The sequence below is a fragment of the Ursus maritimus genome, unplaced genomic scaffold (assembly GCF_017311325.1).
Source record: "Ursus maritimus isolate PB19 unplaced genomic scaffold, ASM1731132v1 scaffold_16, whole genome shotgun sequence".
Classification (NCBI taxonomy): Eukaryota; Metazoa; Chordata; class Mammalia; order Carnivora; family Ursidae; genus Ursus; species Ursus maritimus.
The window spans coordinates 35,139,877-35,161,452 of record NW_024424008.1 but is presented as its reverse complement, the minus strand read 5'-3'; the positions used below and the strand labels follow the sequence as shown (position 1 = coordinate 35,161,452).

General features: G+C 43.1%; 3 protein-coding genes across 6 annotated transcripts in view; 2 read left to right on the top strand and 1 right to left on the bottom strand.

Annotated features, from left to right (window-relative positions):
- Window positions 1–598, top strand: part of VPS26B (VPS26, retromer complex component B) — a 26,583-nt gene extending 25,985 nt beyond the window's left edge. Inside the window, exon 7 of the mRNA XM_008688337.2 lies at window positions 418–598. Within this exon, the coding sequence (XP_008686559.1) occupies window positions 418–507 (90 nt within the window). The 3' untranslated portion in view covers window positions 508–598. The remainder of the gene's footprint in view (window positions 1–417) is intronic.
- THYN1 (thymocyte nuclear protein 1) overlaps window positions 1–2,027 on the bottom strand; it is a 5,178-nt gene extending 3,151 nt beyond the window's left edge. Inside the window, exons 1-2 of one of the 3 annotated variants that reach the window (XM_040631011.1) lie at window positions 1,877–2,027; window positions 1,601–1,737 (exon numbers count right to left, since the gene is read on the bottom strand). In XM_040631011.1, coding sequence (XP_040486945.1) covers window positions 1,601–1,652 — 52 coding nt within the window. In that variant the 5' untranslated portion in view covers window positions 1,653–1,737; window positions 1,877–2,027. The remainder of the gene's footprint in view (window positions 1–1,600; window positions 1,738–1,876) is intronic. The other 2 variants (XM_008688331.2, XM_008688333.2) reach the window with 2 other exon arrangements.
- A 100-nt stretch (window positions 2,028–2,127) lies between these two features.
- Window positions 2,128–21,033, top strand: ACAD8 (acyl-CoA dehydrogenase family member 8). Of its 2 annotated transcripts, none has more exons than XM_040631009.1 (11): window positions 2,128–2,317; window positions 7,180–7,280; window positions 7,722–7,891; window positions 10,487–10,596; window positions 10,995–11,071; window positions 11,474–11,611; window positions 13,523–13,658; window positions 13,754–13,851; window positions 14,211–14,363; window positions 15,027–15,129; window positions 20,366–21,033. In XM_040631009.1, the coding sequence occupies exons 1-11, from the start codon at window positions 2,209–2,211 to the stop codon at window positions 20,416–20,418; spliced, it is 1,248 nt and encodes a 415-aa protein (XP_040486943.1). In that variant the 5' UTR covers window positions 2,128–2,208; the 3' UTR covers window positions 20,419–21,033. The 2 variants fall into 2 exon arrangements, with proteins under 2 accessions (XP_040486943.1, XP_040486944.1); XM_040631010.1 differs by lacking the exon at window positions 2,128–2,317 and adding an exon at window positions 4,909–5,489.
- Window positions 21,034–21,576: the final 543 nt, after the last annotated feature.

Below are 21,576 nucleotides of genomic sequence, written 5' to 3'. Positions count from 1 at the left end.
CTGGATCTGTCAATTACTGGCAGTAGCAGCTGAATTGCTGAACTTCAGTTTCTCTATAAAAATGGGACAGGAATGCCCACCTTACAGGGTATCTCCTGGATTATCCATTGAGTGGGATAAGAATAGCGTACGTGGTCCTGGGTTGGGACTGATAGAGTCCCTGGTTTCTATTAAGTATATTCTTTTCTTTCCCTCACTCTCTTCTGTGCCTTTGCTGAGGCTCTCTCTCCAATAAGGAAACTGAACACCTACTCCACAGACTTATTTTGAAGATTAAATAATGTAATGCAAACAATGGGCTTAAATAATGGCTGGCATTATAATAAATGCTCAGTAAATATTATTCTCATCACCATCTCGTGGTTCTTTTTTTTGCTTGCTTACTGTGCTTTGTGGCCTGCCTCCTGCTCCTTGAAGGTACCAAGGTGCCAAGAGAGACGTTGGATAAGACAGTTCATTCTGGACTTCGCAGACGTGGCAAAGATGATTTTTTCCAAAGAGAATTAGAGAAAATGTGCCTGGAACATAGTAGGCACTCAATAGCTAACAGTTGTTCAATTCTTACTATATAAGCTCTATTTGTTACCCTCACAGTAACTCAGTTAATCTACATAATGTATGAAGTGTTCTGTTCATCTGCTAAATGTGCCCCAGATTACACATTTCAGTAAATGGTATAATCAGGAACTGTCCCCTGGTCTATCTGAATCCACACTTAATGACCATACTACACCACCTCTGAATTAAGTCCCAGTTCCTACATCAGCTCTCATTAAGTATCATTTATAGATGTCTAGTAGTTAGATCCTCCCTAGCCTAGTTTTTAGGTGGTCCCTTTGGAGTTAAGCACACTGCAAACACCATTATGTGTTGTTAAATAACACAGTGTGTTGTAGTCAGTCCAAAAGCACATTCTCTACCTTCAGTTGCTTTGTTCCTGTTCTTCATCTTCCATTCATCCTTGTGAATATAAAAATGGCATCCTGTTTTCTTTGCCTGTGGGAAGCTTTTCCATTCTTTAAGGATGGACTCAAGTTCCACTTCCTTCTCAAGGTGTTCCTCCCTGCTCTCATACCCTTAAGCCGTGGTTTTCTAAGACACTTTCACTTATGTCTGTTTGCATTTTCCATGAGAGCACAACCGTATGTTCTTTACCTTTGTACAACCCACCCCGTATCTACACGAAACAACTATTGCTTCAATGAACAAACAGAAGAGGCTCTGGGTATAAGCTTGGTGGGAAGAGAAAAGAAGATGGAGGGCAATTAGGGATAACATTAACAAAAAACAATCACAAAGGATTTTCCCCATAGGCAGGGAGTTGAAAGTGAACAGTATTTTTTTTTTTTTTAAGATTTATTTATTTATTTGAGAGACGGAGTGTGTGAGAGCTTGGGTATGAGCAGAGGGAGAGGGACGAGAGAAGCAGTGTCCCCGCTGAGCTCCATCCCACTCTTAAGATGATGACCTGAGCGGAAAACAAGAGTCCCACGCTCAACGGACTGAGCCACCCAGGAGCCCTGAAAGTGAACAGTATTAAACAGATCCTAGAGAAACTTGCTTTACAGGGCTGCCTTTTTGCAGCCTAGGTGCAGCTCACCTGGCCCAGCAGGCCCAGCAGCCCCGGCGAGCCTCTTCCGGGGTTTCGGCATGGTTTTCCTGCGGGAGCTGAAGAGCAGAGGATTCCAAATCAACCAAGAGAAACAAGACGCAGCTCTGTTATCTGCCCCCAGAAACCTGCGCAGAGCAAGATGGAAACAATGAGAGGAATCTGAGTCTCAGCCCCGAGGGGCTTTTGCGGAGAACAGATGCAACTGGGCTTGGGCCCCTCAAATCCTCCCCAGTTATCTACACCCCCATCTCCATCTTGCATAACCTGCCGCTAAAGTCTCCTCGGTTCTCTCCCTGATCCTTCTCTCATTCAGTCACCACTCTCCCGAGCAACTGATCCCACGACTCCGCATACAGAACCCCACCCAGGCGCCGAAGGCCGGCAACAGAGTCCACCCCGCTCTAAGTAACATACGGCACTTTCGCACCGCGGCCGTAGGGATCTCTGGGAGTTGTAGTCCCGCTCTTTGAGCAGGCCCGCCTGAATCCGGGCCGTGAGGGCCGCTAGGTGCACTACAGCTCCCAGGGTGCACTGCGGGTCGGTGTCCTGGACCAAGTCCCTGCGAGCTGGTTCTGGCCGGAGTAGGAGCTGCTGCTATGTTGCGGAGCGGATGTTGGCGGCTGAGAGGGTGGCTCTACCGCTCGCGCGGCGCTCTGCGGGCCCCAGCCAAGAGCGGCCGCCGGAGCTTGGTCTCCTGCATAGACCGTAAGACTCACCTCGTCCGGTCCCCGGGCGAGGAGGGGGTGCCGTGGTCTCAGCGCCCACAGAGTGCTTGTCAGCCCCGGCTCGCCCTGGGCGGTCACCTGGGCCATCACCCCCGGGCCCACCTGCCCCTTCCCGCCGGCCGATCTCCCCATTCTGTCCACCTGGCTGGCTTCTCTGACCTCCCTCACTCTCTGCGGCCTCCATCTGTTGCGCCCCTGGGCCTCGTCTGCTACTCTTCCACCCCACTCCCAAACTAGCCAGGCGTCGGAAACGGGTGCTCCAGGCCGCCCTCTGGCTTTTTAACTCTGTTCTCCCTCCTGCCTATGTCACAGGGGCCCCCTGAAGATAGTTGAAGAAAGGAAAATACAGCTTAATCTTTGTTGTTGATATTTGCTAATTGTTCAGGTCTTCCATAAACGTACTTGGTAGTATCAACCTCTTGATACCAGGTTTAATAAGTAAATCAATTCATTTACTTATGAATACAATAACTAAGGGTTTTATAATGATCCTCACAACTCTGAGGTAGATTCTGTTATTATCCCTGCTTTCAGATAAGTAGTAGGTGCACAGAAACCCCTGGCTTTGTTTTGTGTTAATCCTATGTTGTTTACAGTTGTAAAGGTAGTAAAAATGTAGATAGCTTGGGGCTGGTTGTGGTAGGTAAAGCAATGCTCCTTCTTTAAGTGATTCAAGATTTGCTCACATAAATTTTGTGACTTACAACCTGTAGTTATGAAACACTTTTACTGGTAAAATTCCCATTGAGAAATAATTATGACTGAAAATGGGAAACTACCCAGAGCTGACAGACCTGAATGTCTTCAGGGACCACGCAAATAATTTGGATGTGAATAACAGGAGTGATGTGGGCCTAGGCCCCCTAGGGATGCCCAGCCACTTTATGACTCTGTCCACTACCTAATCATGTTTTTTCTTCTGAAAAAAAAAAAAAATCTTTTTAATAAATGTCACTTTTCTTTGTAACAGATTCGGTATGAATCCCTTAAATTGACACCCAGATCTATGATATACACTAGTATAGAATACCGTTTTCTTCTCCGTGTCCTAAAACTCCTTCACAAGTTGCTGCCTGTTCTAGCAATTGGAATTAGGTAAACAAGGTCACTCCTGCTGATTCCAAGGCAAAAAAGGAGTTGTTCTGGCAACAAATAGATTAAATACTAGGTTAATATTCAGTACTAACTAACAAATAGGTTACATATGCGGGAGTATTTCCAGCAGCTGGTTGTGTAGCTTTAGCCAGTGAGGTACTTCTACACCTTTTTAAAACAAAGTATCTCTTAATTAGTAAAATGAAAGGAAACTGCCCTTTCAATGTATCATTCTACATCCTAGAATATCAGTGGAGTGATTAACAAACATTTGTTTCATTGCATATTTTAATAAGTAAAAAATGATTTTTAAGAGAATTATAATTTGTATTTTATTTATTATATGTTACATATATTCATTATGCATACTTCCCTCATTCTACAGATGAGGAAATTTACTCAATATCTAGTGCAGGCCCCTCATTTTACAATGGTATAACTGAAGTTATCAGAGGGAGAGGGAGAGAGAGAATCTTTTTTTTTTTAATTTGAATTCAATTAATTAACAAATAATGTATTATTAGTTTCATGGGTAGAGGTCAGTGATTCATCAGTCTCATATAATACCCAATGCTCATTACATCACATGCCCTCCTTAATGTCCATCACCCAGTTACCCCATTTTCCCACCTCTGTCCCCTCCAGCAAACCTCAGTTTGTTACCTATGATTAAGAGTCTCTTATGGCTTATCTCTGATTTCATCTTCTATTTTTTCCTATCTTCCCCTATGATCCTTTGTTTTGTTTCTTAAATTACACATGTGGGTGAGACCATATGATAATTGTCTTTCTCTGATTGACTTATTTCACTTTGCATAATACCTTCTGGTTCCATCCACGTTGTTGCAAATGGCAAGATTTCTCTCTCTCTCTCTCTCTCTCTCTGTGTGTTTGTGTGTGTGTGTGTGTATGAGTAGTATTCCATTGTATATATATATATATATATATATATATATACACCACATCTTCTTTATTCATTCAATAGACACCTGGGCTCTTTCCATAGTTTAGCTATTGTGGACATTGCTGCTATGAACACTGGGGTGCAGGTGCCCCTTCAGAACCCTACATTTGTATCTTTGGGGTAAATACCCAGTAATGCAATTGCTGGGTCATAGGATAGCTCTATTTTCAACTTTTTGAGGAACCTCCGTACTGTTTTCCAGAGTGGCTGCACCAGCTTGCATTCCCACCAACAGTATAGGAGGGTTCCCCTTTCCCTTCAGCCGGGAAAGAGAATCTTAAGCAAGCTCCACACCCAGAGCAGAACCCAACCCAGGCTGGCTGGCTCTCATGACCCTGAGATCATGACCTGAGCTGAAATCAAGAGTCAGATGCTTAATGGACTGAGTCACTCAGGAGCAGCAGGCCCTTTTTCTATTTAGCTTTGCCATTTTACATTTTACTCTGTGTGTTGGCTTCTTGAACTCTGCTAGTAACTCCAGCCAACTTTGTGAAGTCTAGTTTTTGTTTTGTTTTTAATGTATTTTGGGAACTCAGGTATTTTTATTTAGTTACCATGCTTTCTTGTGTATAAGTTGCTTTTTAGCTTGCCTTTTCCACTTTTTTCCACCAGGCGGCTCTCTCATTTTATTAGCATTCCCTTATCAAAAATTGGGTTAGATATTACATTTCAAAATGTATATATTTGTACCTAAGATTTGCAAACACCTATTCCCTGTTTACTTAGGATACAATTCAAACCTATTTCTTGAACATTTTGTTTTTTGAACTACTTGTTTTACTCTAATAATAATAACAGTAAACATTTATTGAGCTCTTGCTGGGCCTGAAATTCTGTAGCACCTCTCTTTATACTGTAAGATTTACATTATCACCATATTTATGTTAACCTTTGTGTGAATGGACTGTATTCATCTTTGTAACCCCAGCACTGTTCCACGGTAGACATTCAATAAATACTCTTTTGTGAATGGTCTTTGAGCTAGGATCTGCAAGAGCATTTCTTCAAGACTTCTGCAAACAAATGACCTGACTCTCAGTCAGGAACCCTGAATTGTTTATCCCTAAACGTATTCCTGTGAGTAACAACCAACGTAAGTTTCTACGCTAGGCTTCTCAAGTAGCCTAATCTCTAATCCTCACAAGTATTCCTTTCTGAGTTTCCCCAGTACAGACAGACTGCTTTCTCCTGGCTCACATAGCCAGCCACTACTGCTGCCCATGCCTGCCACCTGCTCTTCTTCTCTAGTGGGAGGACTATGCATCGCTATTAGGCACTGAAATAAATTACTGTCGAGTATGGCTCCATAGTCTTACATTAATGCTCTTTAGCATCACCCCATAATGACCACGTCTTTAGCACTAAAAGATGAAACCTGAGAAGGTAATAGAGCCCAGCAGTTCTTTCTGCCTTACGTTTTACAGCCACCGCTGTCCCTCAGGGCTTCGCTTGGAAAAGTATAGGCATACACTTTATTTTTTCCTACACACCTGCAGCATGTGGTCCTTTCAAAATGACAGTAGTAAGAGACAACAAGAGAGACATAAACATGAACAATGTAAGTCTGATTCACTCTGTGTAGGTTGCCGATCCCGATGTAGACTCCCAGGATGTGTCGTCCCATCTTTTCTAAATTGGCTACACTATCCCCAAAAGGTGGTGGTTTTCACGGGAGCTTTGCTGAGGCCGTTTACTTTCAGCTCTGGCTTGCTGCTAGCTGGAAGTCTGCATCACTTTGCAAAATAGGAAAAATATTTTACATCTTACTTAACTAGCTAGTTGACTTGGATGTCTGCTTTCTAATTCAGTCGCATCTTACTCTGTGCAGTTTTTGAAAAAAAATCTGTAAAAAATGGTGTTCATGTCATTTGGGAAGTGGCTATTTAAAGAAAATGCATGAAGTAATCATATTGTAAATTAATAGTTATGTTTATGTTGGTAGATAAAGTTCTCTTTCTCCTGAAGAATATCACCTCTGATTAGATTAGTAGTCTTTTATTAGATGTTTAAGGTTCTAGAGAAACTTCTCCTAATAAGGCCATACTACCTACCTGGTGATGTCAGTCAATTCATTGTCCTTAGCTTTTAAGTATCTTAAACCCCAAAGTGAAGGAGTTACCCAAAGTCACATCACTGATAGTTTATGATAGAAAATGTTCTGAGAATTCTGAGTCCATTGGGTAAAAACAGATATAGTAAGGCCTTAACCATGTTTTCAACACTGGAAGACTTTTTTCATCATCAGTGTTATCAGTGAATGTCTGCGATTTGCCAAATGTACAGCCTTATTAGGGGATCTTTTCCTTAATTTGAAAGGTAAACCAAAGTATACATATCTTCCTTTTCCAAGTGATCTTTTAAAATGAATATGTTGAAACAGACAGACAGCTATAGAGATTCATAGATAGGACAGATTTTCCCAGGATACCAATACAGAAAAGGTAGGACATCCTAAAGGGAAAGAAATGTTTACTATTTTTTTACTAATGTCAGTGTGTGTTTACTATTTTTTAATGTGGATTTATGAAGAGGAAGAGATAAATAAGAGTACTGAAAGAATAAGAGCCAGCCAAACCACTGGGGAGGAAAGAAAAAGGGAAAAGGAGATGATGTATCAGAGAAATCATTAATGGTGGACAAGGCCATTCTATGGATGTTAAAGTTTGTACTGTATAAGAGAAATGCTGCAGCATGTCCCTGTCTCAACTTCATGTTTCTTGATCTTGGCACTACTCTTCCCTGACCCCTGTCCTGAAACTGAATATATGCAGTCTTATCCACAGCTTCCTTGGGACTGAATGAAGAGCAAAAAGAATTTCAGAAAGTGGCCTTTGACTTTGCTGCCCGGGAGATGGCTCCAAATATGGCAGAGTGGGACCAGAAGGTGGGAATTTTCCTTGTGGCTAGACATTCCAGCAGATGCCTCCTATGGTGACCCTGTCTTCATCCCCTTGTAGTCCTAACTCTTCCGTGTTTATTCTCCTCGCACAACTCTTAATGCAAATGAGAGTACTGGTAATGTTGTGATTCCTTTCCTCATCTTGTAAAGACTAGTTTTGTTTTTGTTTTTGTTTTGTTTTTAATTGTACAAAGATTTGGACACTCTTAAAACCAAGGCAATTCTATTGATGATTAAAAGGAACTTTAATGCTAGAAAATCGTGCTTATAGAATGCATTTTAACTGCTACTAGAGATAACAAATAGCCTATTAAGATAATATATACACTCTCCCAAATGCGAACATCTTAATCCCTCATTGTGCCCTTTAAAGAAACGTCCATCTGTGAATGCCTAACTGATGACCCTGTTCTCTTTTGTACGTAGGAGTTGTTCCCAGTGGACGCAATGCGCAAAGCTGCTCAGCTCGGCTTTGGGGGAGTCTACGTACGAACAGATGTGGGTGGGTCTGGACTGTCACGGCTCGATACATCTGTCATCTTTGAGGCCCTGGCTACAGGCTGCACCAGCACCACAGCCTATATTAGCATCCACAAGTGAGTGCCAAAGCTTGGTGAGCACAGTGAAGTATTCATTGGGTTGACTGGGAAATTTCAGGTAAATAGGGAAAAGTTCATCTTTTCAAGTTGATTGCCATTGAGGAACCAGACTATAAAAGTTCACTCTACTCTCAAAAAAAAAGGGGTGGGGCGCTTGGGTTGCTTGGCTCAGTCGGTTAAGTGTCTGACTCTTGATTTCAACTCAGGTTGTGATCTCAGGGTTGTGGGATTAAGCCCCATGTTGGGCTCCCCACCCGCCTTACTCGCAAGCACATGCACTCACTCACTCTCTCAAAAAAAGATAAAAGTTCATTCTAGGTCTGCTGCTGCCTCTTGGACTTGAGTCTGTCATTTTGTATGTTTCTTAGAGAATGAGGTCTGTCCTTCTTCTCCCAAATCCTAGATTGAGCTGGAAGCAAACAGACTTCTCCAGGATAGTGGTCAGGGCCCTGTTCCTGTCTTCCTCAACCCAAAGATGAAGCCCCCAGGAATTTGTCAAAGTACATATAACTCTTTGATTTTTAGGGAACCCATTGAACCTAGAAGTAGCATGAACATCCAAGTAAGAAATACTTTGGCCCTGGTTATCTCTGGGTGGTACGTGTTCCACGAATATGTTTTTTGGTTTTTTTTTTTAAGATTTTATTTATTTATTTGACAGAGACAGAGACAGCTAGCGAGAGAGGGAACACAAGCAGGGGGAGTGGGAGAGGAAGAAGCAGGCTCATAGCAGAGGAGCCTGATGTGGGGCTCGATCCCGGAACGCCGGGATCACGCCCTGAGCTGAAAGCAGACGCTTAACCGCTGTGCCACCCAGGCACCCCACCACGAATATGTTTTAACCCAGGTCTTCCCTTTATTTTATTTTTTTTTAAATGATTTTTTATTATATTATGTTAGTCACCATACAGTACATCCCCGGTTTCCGATGTAAGGCTCGATGATTCATTAGTTGTGTATAACACCCAGTGCACCATGCAATACGTGCCCTCCTTACTACCCATCACCGGTCTATCCCATTCCCCCACCCCCCTCCCCTCTGAGGCCCTCAGTTTGTTTCTCAGAGTCCATAGTCTCTCATGTTTCATTCCCCCTTCTGATTACCCCCCCTTTCTTTATCCCTTTCTTCCCCTACTGATCATCCTAGTTCTTATGTTCCATAGATGAGAGAAATCATATGATAGTTGTCTTTCTCTGCTTGACTTATTTCACTTAGCATTATCTCCTCCAGTGCCGTCCATGTTGTAGCAAATGTTGAGAACTCGTTCTTTCTGATAGCTGAGTAATATTCCATTGTATATATGGACCACAACTTCTTGATCCAGTTATCTGTTGAAGGGCATCTCGGCTCCTTCCACGATTAAGGTATTGTGGACATTGCTGCTATGAACATTGGGGTGCATATGGCCCTTCTCTTCACTACGTCTGTATCTTTGGGGTAAACACCCAGTAGTGCAATGGCTGGATCATAGGGTAGCTCAATTTTTAACTTTTTAAGGGACCTCCACACTGTTTTCCAGAGTGGCTGTACCAACTTGCATTCCCACCAACAATGTAGGAGGGATCCCCTTTCTCCACATCCTCTCCAACAATTGTTGTTTCTTGCCTTGTCTATTTTTGCCATTCTAACTGGCGTAAGGTGGTATCTCAGTGTGGTTTTGATTTGAATTTCCTTGATGGCTAATGATTTTGAACATTTTTTCATGTGCCTGTTAGCCATTTGTATGTCTTCATTGGAAAAGTGTCTGTTCATATCTTCTGCCCATTTTTTGATTTGTTTATTTGTTTCTCGTGTATTGAGTTTGAGAAGTTCTTTGTAGATCTTGGATACCAGTCCTTTATCTGTAGTGTCATTTGCAAATATATTCTCCCATTCCGTGGGCTGCCTCTTAGTTTTTCTGACTGTTTCCTTGGCTGTGCAGAAACTTTTAATCTTGATGAAGTCCCATAAATTCATTTTAATCTTTTGTTTCTCTTGCCTTTGGGGATGTATCATGAAAAAGGTTGCTTTGGCCGATGTCGTAGAGGTTGCTGCCTATGTTCTCCTCTAGAATTTTGATGGATTCCTGTCTCACATCGAGGTCTTTCATCCATTTGGAGTTTATTTTTGTGTATGGTGTGAGAGAATGGTCAAGTTTCATTCTTTTGCATGTAGCTGTCCAGTTTTCCCAGCACCATTTATTGAAGAGACTGTCTTTTTCCCACCGGATGTTTTTTCCTGCTTTATCAAATATTAGTTGCCCAAAGAGCCGAGGGTCCATTTCTGGGTTCTCTATTCTGTTCCATTGGTCTATGTGTCTGTTTTTGTGCCAGTACCATGCTGTCTTTGTGATCACAGCTTTGTAGTACAGCTCGAAATCCGGCATTGTGATGCCTCCAGCTGTTTTTCCTTTTCAGCAGTTCCTTGGCGATTCGGCCAGGCCTTCCCTTTAAAGTTGAATCTTCTCAGTGGCGACTTTTCTGTTCCTATTCTCTGTTCCTCTTCACTGTGCTTTGCTGTTTGTGTTTTCCTTCCCCATCCCTTCCCCCCTCAGATTTCCTTTTCTCCATATTAACTCTATCATTGTCTTTTCTTCTTGGCGTACCGGTCAGCATGTGTGTCTGGATGATTGATACCTTTGGAAATGAGGAACAGAGGCACAAATTTTGCCCACCGCTCTGTACCATGGAGAAGTTTGCTTCCTACTGCCTCACTGAACCAGGTGGGTCTGCCACTGACAGTGAGATGTAGCAGGGGATGCTGCTGAGGCGAAATCACTCGGTACTGTCTCGTGCTAGTGACACATATGACACTTGTTTACCATGAAGTTGGTCGTGGAGTGTCACAAACCTAAGAGGGCTCTAGGGCAGAGTGTCTCCAGGCTGCAGATTGGCGCCTCCTTGTATTCAGTGTGCTGGGAGGTGGAAAATGGTCTAATTGCTGTCCACAGTTTTCAGCAAATAGAGAGAGTTCCTCTGGCTGTCTGTGTTTTAAAGTATGAAATGCTGAGCTGTTGGTTATAAGGGAAGATTTCCTTGGAAGTGGAACCATGCTGGGGCCCCCTTACCTTCACTGACTTTCTCTCCCATCCTTTCTGCTTCCTTTTGATTTCTGCCTTAGGAAGTGGCAGTGATGCTGCCTCCCTTTTGACCTCAGCGAAACGACAAGGAGATCATTACATCCTCAATGGCTCCAAGGTACCAGCATGCCCACCTTACCGAACACCTTGGAGATTGTTCCCATCTTCCTGCTGACATCGCCTGGATCCTTGCTATCTGCGAGTTAATATTTCCTAGGAGTTTTACACGTTGGGTAGAGAACCTCTGATCTGTTTCCCTTTATTTACCTTCACTTTCTCGCTCTTCTGATCTGATTCCAAATAATCTTGCTCATTTTTGTCTGTCCTTTTTATGGTCTCATCAGCTAGATCCCTGACCCCCCAGTCAGCACAGGTTCTTTTTACCCCTCCTTCATTTCTATGTGCCATCATGCCTCTTAGGAGTCCTACTATCGGAAGGACTCCGATTGTCTTCCCAGGTGTTAGGCTCCAGGGACGGATGTGTTTCCTGATCCCTGTACACCCCCTCTCCAACCCCCAGGCCTTCATCAGTGGTGGAGGTGAATCAGACATCTACGTGGTCATGTGCCGAACAGGAGTTCCAGGCCCCAAAGGCATCTCGTGTATAGTTGTGGAGAAGGGGACCCCTGGCCTCAGCTTTGGCAAGAAGGAAAAAAAGGTGAGTGGCTATTGGACACGAAACAATTCAAGTTCAAACAATTCAAGAGTCTGCCACCTGCCAGACCAACCTCTGTTCTATTTCAGGGAATAGGTTACCTACTTGCTAACTTGACTTGCATGCAGTTGCTTCTATTAGGATNTCAGCAGGAGCATATGGAATAGAATAGGGCACAGCTGAAAGAATACCATACCACTGGCAAAAATGGGAAAGTGCACCAGTAAGTTTCATGAGCTACCTGTCTTTTTAGTGTGAGGGATTTCTCTGACATCTGTCCTGCCTCCACTTTTGGCCTGTGTTTCTTATCCAGCTTCTTATTCTGGCACATTCTTTTATCCCAGGAAGAAACATTTACAGATCTGGTGGTGACTACAAGTCTAAGGGGTGAAAAGCATATGGGTCACTTTTCTTCTTTAAATAAAAATAAAACAAAACAAAACTCATTGGAGATGGTTGTGAGTGTTTCAGTAATGTAAGAGGGAGAGTGTTTCCATAGGTGCTTTGAAAAGACATTCCTGGGATATGGCAATCCCAGGGCCAGACCATGAATAGTACAAGTGTGATTCCGTAGCTGTAGCTGGTAGTAAGATGAGACCCATTCAGATTTGTTAGGCCGGGGGACCAGAATAGTCATCTCCCTCCGATATGTACTGTTATACTTAGGATTTGGGGGGAGAAGTCAGGTAATGAAGTGACCCCTAACTATACTTCTCCTTTCATAGCTCCTAGGATTTCCATATTTCCCCTCATGAGCTTTCCTGATATTTTGTAAACTGCCAAAGAGTTAGAGTTTTTAGTGCCCCTTTTCATTTATAGTATAGTAGGTTTTTACTAGATTCCTACTATGTGCAAAGCGTGATGCTGGCTCCTGGGGGGAGGAGGATACAAAAGTCACTCCTAGCCTTATTTGAAATTAGAAGACATACGTTGTCTTATCTGCATAAGGTATATAAGCTGTAATTGTGGCATTTAAGTTGTATATGTGATATATAAGATAAATAGTTGTGGAATATCTTAATTCTAGGAATGTCTGCTTTGGATCATACAACATGGACTTATATAGTCTGACATAATTTTACAGGATCAAGTTATACTGATTTAGGTTGTTTGTGAGTGATTGTTTCAACACACATAGGTAGTATCCACCTCAGTATTTGTGATATCTGTTGACAGAACACCAAAGCTGTCCAGTTTCGTGCCTAGAGAAAAATCGCAAATAAGTTCCAGAAACAAAAAGTGTATCTTTTCTTCCTTTTGTTTTCTGTTTTCTCTCACCTTTTTTGTTTGTTTGTTTTCTCTCACCTTTAAGTGTATACATTTATCTTTCTTTTTAAATTTCTTTTTTAATTATTAGTTTCGCTTTATTTATTTTTTAATGTAAGGCAAATTTGGAAGGACACCTCTGTATTCATTCAACAGTTGGTGAGTGCCCACTGTGTGCCAAGCATTTGTAAACAGTAGGGGTAGAGCAGTGAACAAAGACAAAGCTCTGCCCTCATAGGATTTACCTGTCAGCAAGCAGGGACGGGCAACGGACATGTAAATAAGCAAGGTACCATCTGGTATTGCTCTGTGCTACAAAAGAGATAAAACATGTTGATAGGACACTGAGGAGAGCTTGAAAGTTTCTGTAATATGGCTGGACTCCCAGAGGTCATGACTTGATATCACTAGAGGTCATGAGATGAGATCCAGAGTATTAGAAGAAGCAACATAAGAATTCTGGGCAGAGACAACAGTAGATGGCCTATTGGGGGAACCAAAAAAAAAGTTCAGTATGGCCCTAAGGTAGTGAGCAAAGAAGAGAACAGTGTGGGAAGAGAGCAGGCAGGGGCTTATAGGCTGAAGTGAAGAGTCAGTGCCCTGAATGCCACCCTGTTGGGCAGCCATACAGTGCCTGATTTTTGCCAGGTGGGGTGGAATTCACAGCCAACCTGTGCCGTGATTTTTGAAGACTGTACAGTGCCCGTGGCCAACAGAATTGGAAACGAGGGACAGGGCTTCATCATTGCCATGAAAGGACTGAATGGAGGGAGGATCAATGTTGGTGAGCACACAACAGGGTGGGACAGGGAGGTAGCCCGGCAGGGGCAAGCAGCACTGTCCTGGCTCAGCTGAAATGCTGGCACTCTTCCTTTCCAGCTTCCTGCTCCCTAGGAGCTGCTCATGCTTCAGTTGTCCTCACCCGAGACTACCTCAGTGTTCGGAAGCAGTTCGGAGAGCCTCTGGCCAGTAACCAGGTAATCTCCCAGTGGCCCCTGCATTTGCTTTCCACTCTGCATGAGACCTGCTCTGTGGCCCACATTCTCTCGGAGGGTGAGGTTATGAGTTTTCACTAGAGTGCTGCCCCCGTCTGAGAACATGTGTTCTAATTTTATCCGTAATCTTTTTCAGGAGGTGGTACGGAAGCACAGGGCAAACAAAGTAGGCTTAGAACTCACGAGGCAGTACCTTTTCTCTGTAGAAGAGGCAGGGACTTTGAAGCTTGGGGTCAGTTAGAAAAGGGACCTCACGAGAGATGTCTTATAGAGGGCCCCAGATCAGGTGCTGGTCTAAGCCTGTGGGTCCTGTCCGGTTCTCTTCTCCCCTGGCGCTGCAGTACCTGCGATTCAAACTGGCTGATATGGCGACGAGGCTGGTGGCCTCACGGCTGATAATCCGCAACGCAGCAGTGGCTCTGCAGGAGGAGCGGGAAGATGCAGTGGCCCTGTGCTCGATGGCCAAGCTCTTCGCTACAGATGAATGCTTTGCTGTGCGTGATGATGCCCTCTGGCTGTCTTGGGTGGACAAGGAGCAGCTGCTAAGTCCAGGGCTGTTGAGAGCCATTAGTCCACTCCTGGGATGCTGCCGAGATCACCTTGGGGCTTAAGGATATAAATGAACTCATGAGAGGCCTGCTTGGGAGCTCCCAGAGCTGACTTTTTACCTGCTCTGTGCCATTACACATTCAAATCTGTCACTGTCATTTGACTGTGTTCTAGATGAGACACTACCTTTGGAAGAAGGTTCAGGGCAGCCCAATGCCTGTTGCTCAAATTCAGCACTGTGCTATGTTTAAAATGTCAAGCGCAGAACTATTCCCACATGAGGCTGCATTGCCACTAGATGGCACCATAGGTAGCGTCACCTAGTCCCAGCCAAAGTACTTGCAGGCCTGCTTGTCCCCGGCAGGTAATAAAGCCAGAACGGCACAGCTCTCTGAGTTGCCCGCCTGGTGGGAACTGACAGATTTAGTAGGTGAACTTCCCTTGTCTAACCACACAGAATACGGAGCCCCTCTCTGGGCTTGGCTGGTTATCTGTAGGTTGTTCTTCCTCGTATTAGTTTACAGCAGGCTGCCAGATTGGGGGCTGGGGTAGAAAGAGAAGTCATGTGTTCCCCCAATCAAAGATGTCTCATCCCTGTCTCCCTGAAGATCTGCAACCAGGCTTTACAGATGCATGGAGGCTATGGCTACCTGAAGGACTACGCTGTTCAGCAGTATGTGCGGGACTCCAGAGTCCATCAAATCCTAGAAGGTAAAAGTTGCCAGAGCCATTCTCCAGAATGCTTCTGGGATCGCCACTTTCTTCAGCCTGTCTGTCCCCACGCTCACTGGTTCTGAGGGTTCCATCAGGCCCTGTCTGTCTTTTGCCTTCCTCCTTCCTCTTTCTCCTGACCCTGCTCCGGAAGTGTTTGTGGGTGTCATACAGAGCACTAGCTTGGGAGTCGGGGGCTCTGCTTTGTCCATGGGTAAGCTATCAAGTCACTCCATTCTGCTCTTTTTCTTTGCAAATTTTAGAGAACACTCAAACTCAGATAATATATGGGAAAGCATTTTGAAAACGTCAACAGTAATCGACTTTTATGAAGTGCTTGGTCCTCAGGGATCCCAAAACTTCTGTACAGGGCAAATGTGAGCTAATTTGATCACAGGCAACTTCTATAAATTGATGATATCTCTATCAATATTGCTAATGGATTTTTCAGTATAAACTAAATCATGTGGGTATTTTTCCTGGCAATCACAGACTGGATTGGCCTGGAAAATGGGTAAGTTGCTGGAGGCCGGCTCAGAGCATGGCATTTTCCATGCTCCACACCAGTGCAGAAGTCTGGAAATTACATGACTCTTGTCTTATTCGCATAGGCAGCCAGGGGTGGTTACATTGTAGGAGAGCCAGATGGGGCAAAAGCTTGTTTAAGTGACTTTCAGTGATACAATGTGGGGCTGCTTCCAGGGAGGCATAGGAGAGACCCATGGGCATTGGTCTCTGTCATTTTCAAAGCATTCTTGAACCTGAGGAGGTACCAGAATCACCCAGAGGGCTTGTGAACACAGATTGCTGGGCTCCACCCCCAGAGGTTCTGACTCAGGGGTCTTAGGTAGGCCTGAGAATTTTGCATCTCCAACAAGTTTTCAAGTGAGGCTGCTGCTGTGTGTCTGGGAACCACACTCTGAAACCCACTGCTCTGGTGTTACGTTCTATCACAGGCTTCTAAAAGTTAGAGTCTGCTTTCTTCTGCAGACCTCATACCTGAAATATGCCAATGAGCTCGGTCACTGGTGCTTAAGTTCTCCATAGGCTTTTTCCTCTGATTACTCCTGCAGTTACTTCCATACCCAGCATTTATGAATGACAAGTTTAGTAGGTAAACTTTGTTGTCTAACAACATGAGACTTCACCTTTATTCTGACTCTGTCTTTTAACCTTGTAAGAAGAAATGGGAAAAGCCAGGTACATTTTTTTGAGGCCATGTCATCATCCACTTACAGAAAATTTGGCTCATTGGTCTTACTTTGGTATCGCTTTCTTTCATCGTGGACTTTGTTATAGGATAAATCTGCAATTTTAGGTTTGATTTTATTTGAGATGTGTGATTGCCCATTCCTCATGGAGGTTCATATTTCTCTTTGCATTAAAGCTGCTGTAAAAATGAAGCAAGAAATTGATCCCTCCTTTCAGGGAAAATATTTTTGTCCTTTTAAAATTCACTTTTCTGATTGGTATATTTATTGTTGAAAGCTTATAAAATATAGGAAAAGTTTAAAAAAATCATTCATGTTTCCACATTCAGAACTAATATTCTGGATTCCTTTTATACGTAAGTCCAAAAAATCTCCTCTGGGGCTTTTTCTGTGCTTTTGTAGGTACATTTTTTTTTTTTATGTGAAATATAGTTGCCATATAATATTATATTAATTTCAGGTGGGCAACACAGTAGTTCAACAGTTGAAATAGTTTGAGAAGGAAAGATATTAACTCTTCTTTGAATGTTTGGTAGAATTCCCCTCTGTGGCTGTCCAGTCCTGGACTTTTCATGGTTGGGAGTTTTTTGATTGATAATTCAGTTTTGTTACTCATGATCGGTCTATTCAGATTTTCTATTTCTGATTCAGTCTTGGAAAATTGTATGTTTCTAGGGATTTATCTGTTTCTTTCTTCTAGGTTGTCCACTTTGTTGGTGTATCATTTTTCATGGTGGCCTCTTGTAATCCTTTATGTCTCTGTAGTGTTGGTTGTAACTTCTCTTTCATTTCTGATTTTATTCGCTCGACTTCTCCCTTTTTTTTTCTTAATAAGTCTGGCTAAAGATTTATCAATTTTGTGTATCTTTCCAAAGAACCAGCTCTCGGTTTCACTGATCTTTTCTATAGTTTTTTTAGTCTCTGTTTCATGTATTTCACCCTGAACTTTATTATTTCCTTCCTAATACTGACTTTGGGTGTGTTCATTCTTTTTTTCTAATTCCTTTGGGTGTATAGTTAGATTGTACATTTGAGATTTTTCTTTTTTCTTGTTTTTTTCTTTTTTAAGTAGGCTCCACCCCAACATGGGGCTTGAACTCACAACCCTAACTCTACTGACTGTGCCACTCAGGTGCCCCAATTTTTCTTGTTCCTTGAAGAAGAAGTTCCTAAACTTGCCTATTAGACTGCTTTTGCCGTGTCCCAAAGATTTTGGAACTTGTCTTTCCATTTTGATTTGTCTCACGGTATTTTTTTTATTTCCTGTTTGATTTCTTTGTTGACCCATTTGTTGTTTAATATCACGTTTAGACTCCATGTGTTTTTTTACCATTTTTTTCTTGTAATTGATTTCAAGTTTTATACCATTGTGGTTGAAAAAAATGCTTAATATGAGTTCAGTCGTCTGAAATGTATTGAGAGTCATTTTGTGGCCTCCTTGCATGTGACCTATCTTAGAAAATGTGCACTTCCAAGTGTACCTGAACAGAATGTGTATTCTGACATTTTTGGATATGTTCTGTATATATCTGTGAAGTCCTAAAGTCCTATCTGTTCTAACATGCCATTCAAAGCCACTATTTGCTTATTGATTTTCTGTCTGGATGATCTGTCCATTGATGTAAGTGGGGTGTTAAAGTCTCCTACTATTATTGTATTACTGTTAATTTCTCTCTTTATGTCCGTTAGTATTTGCTTTATATATTTGCTTTATTTATTTAAGAGAGAGAGCACACAAGCAGGGGAAAGGAGCAGAAGGAGAGGGACAAGCAAACTCTGTGCTGAGCACAAAGCCCAGCGCGGGGCTCGATCCCACGACCCTGAGATCATGACCTGAGTCAAAATCAAGAGCTGGACGCTTAACTAACTGAGTCACCCAGACGCCCATGTCTGGAAAACTCTTTATCTCTCCTTGCCAGGTAGACTATCTTGGTTGGTTTTTTTTCTTTCAGCACTTTGAATATATCATACCACTTTGTTCTGCTAAAAAAATCAGCTTATAGCCTTATGGGTGTTTTCTTTCAGCACTTTGAATATATCATACCACAAAGTTTCTGCTAAAAAAATCAGCTTATAGCCTTATGGGTGTTTTCCCTTGTACAACTATTTGCTTTTCTCTGGCTGCTTTTAAGATTTCTCTTTATATGTAATTTTTACCATTTTATTTATTATATATATGTATATTATATGACTTGCTATGGATCTCCTTGATTTATCTTATTTGGGGCTCTATGTACTTCTAGAAACTAGATGTCTGTTTTCTTCCCCAGAGTAGGGAAGTTTTCAGCCATTATTTCTTTAAATAAGTTTTCTGCCTCTTTCTCTCTTCTCCTTCTGGGACCCCAGTAGTGCAAATGTTAGTATGCTTGATGTTGTCCCAGAGGTCCCTTAACCTATCCTTTTTTAAAATTCTTTTTTCTTTTTGCTGCTCACCTTGGGTGCTTTATACTACCCTGTCTTCCAGATTGCTGATCCATTCTGCATCCTGTAATCTGCTGTTGATTCCCCTTAGTGTATTTTTCATTTTAGTTACTGTATTCTTCAGATGTTTTTTGTTTTATGTTTTGTCTCTTCGCTGAAATTTTCACTAAGTTCATCCAGTCTTCTCTCAAGGCCCCTGAGCATCTTTATGACCATTATTTTGAAACTTTATCAAGTAGGTTCCTTATCTCTGTTTTGTTTGGTTCTTTTTTTGAGGTGTTGTCTTGTTTTGTCACTTGGAACATATTCTTGTCTCCTCATTTTTGTTTTTGTGTATCAGGTAAGCGAGATTCTCTTGGTCCTGAAAGGAATGTCCTGTATTGAAGGCATCCTGGGGGCTCAGTAGCGCAATCCCTCCTGGTCACTAGATCCAGGCACTCCCAAGGTGTCCCCTATGTGGTCTGCATGTGTTGTGCTGCTGTGTCTGGGCTGTAACTACTGTGGGCATGCTGGTGGCTGGCTGCAGGGCCCACCTGTGCGTCTTGTGGGTGTGTTAGTGGGCGGCAGGGACTTTGGGTGGGGGCAGGCACTGGTCCCCACAGAGGCTGCCTGCCAGGGGTGGTGGTTAGTACCTGCTTGGAGGGACATCTGCTGGGTTGAGCGTGTTGAGCCAGGCAGGTCTGCAGGAGAATGCCAGGGTGGGGCAAGCAGTGCTAGCAAGGTAGGGTGGGTGTCAGATCTTGCTCCTGAAACATCTGGCTAACTAAACTGTAGGAGTATAAGAAAAATGGCATTTGCTAACACTTCCATTCCCAGACAAAGTTCCTACAGATCCCTGCCCCTCTGGCACACACCTGGAAATTATTTATTAAACCTCCCTCATGCATGACCCAGGAGCTTTTCAATCTGCTGCCTCTGTGCTGGGCTCCGAGAGACTGATACTGCGTGTGGGCCCTTTAAGACTAGGGCCTCAGTTTCCTGTAGCTCCCTGGCTCTGCTAGAGTTAAGCTCCACTGATTTTCAAAGCCAGACATTATGGGGCCTCATCTTCCCAGTGAAGATCTCCAGGGCAGGGGCTGTCTGCTGTGGGACTTGAACTTCTCGCTCCTCAGGAAGGACCTCCACACCTGTGATATCCTTCTCCTCGTGGGTCACTGTGCCGTGGGTTTGGTTCCCAGCGGTCTCTGCCCCTCCTGCCCTTCTCAGTGTGACTTTTTCTGTATAGCTTTAGCTGTGGAATAGCTGTTCTGCTAGAGTTTAGGTTCTCCGAGGGAGTTGTACTGTACATAGTTGCAGCCTTAATGTGTCCATGGGAGGAGCTCAGTGTGTCCACGGGAGGAGGTGGGCTCAGCATCTTCCTACGCAGCCATCTTCCCCTCTCCCAGGAGAGGTGTTTTTAAAGAGTACATTTATTCCTTACTTCCTGACATTTTTCCGTACTTTGGGGAGGAGTCTGATAATCCCATCCCACTCAGGGTTAAAGCAACAGTTGTGGTTTATATCCACTACTACCCCGAGTGAGGCTTGGAGCCCCGTGGTTAAAGCTCTACCAAGCTCTCAGACTTTGCTGCGACTAAATCCTTCATCCTTCCTCCCCCTTGCAGGTAGCAATGAAGTGATGAGGATGCTTATCTCTCGAAGCCTGTTTCAGGAGTAGCACCCAGACTTGATGTTCGGGCGTGATGGTCAATGTGTAACTCCAATCAGAGCTTTCATGTGGACTGTTGTGTTGCAGATGAGTCATGAATTACATTGAAGGGCTGAGCTCTTCCAGGTGGGCCCGAAGTGTTGGGAGCAGCATCAGCTATGAGACTGGGACAGAGTCCTCAGCAGAACTGGAGGAGCTGCCCTGGTTGAGAATGTCACAAGAAGACACACTACCTTGTTTTCCTAATGCAAAAAGGTGACCAGTGAAGACTCAACACCAAGTCAGAGTCCTTTCTTGGACCCATGTCTTGATTTGTCTGCATTTTGGTGGTTCACCGAATCCCTCTTCCAGGGATCTGAATACTTCCGTTGAGGGTTTTTCCTGATGATAAAGCAAAGGTGGGGGAAAGGAGAAATGGAGAAAAAATGTCCTCCTATCTTTTCCTGTGATCTGCTAAAGATGCAGAAGGTTTCTGTGGGTTGCATTTCCTTTGTAGTACTCCTGTGAATGTAAATCATGATAGAATGAGCATTTGGGAAACCTTACTTCTCAGTGTGATTTAGGGTATCTCTGCACTTGTTCACTTTCCGAATCTCAAGGGCTGAAGTTATTTGGAACTCTGAATATTTGTTGCTTTCTTTTTTACAAGTGTGTGGTCAAAGAATGTTATTCAAGTTTCTATAACCCTTCCTGATAAGTACTTTGAGCATATTTTCTTTCTATCTGAGTGCAAGGAAATGATAAGCGTATAGAAGAGAGTGATCTGGCAAAAGTGATAAAGTAGGAAGGGATTCAGAAAGAAGGTAGAAATTAAAATTAAACTTTTATAAAAATGTATAATATGTAAAGAGAACCAAGAAAGTCAGACAGGAATGGAGCCTTTCCTATCAGACAGGAAGGAACCAGGAGCAGAAAAAGTGCAGAATTTGTGTGGGAGCTGTTTGCAACTTTGTTTTGTTGTGCTTTGGGCTTGACATGGGATGGAAAGAAGATGTAAATTGAATCTGGATGGAGAGTTATGAAAATCAAAGTGTGGTTTTTATTTCATAAGTAGTAGAGAAGCCGAGAAGGTTTTTATGAAGATATGATGAGATAATTTGTATATAAGAACATTCTGGAATGCATAAGCAGGATGAATATGAGTGAGGAAGGACAAAGATAATGCAT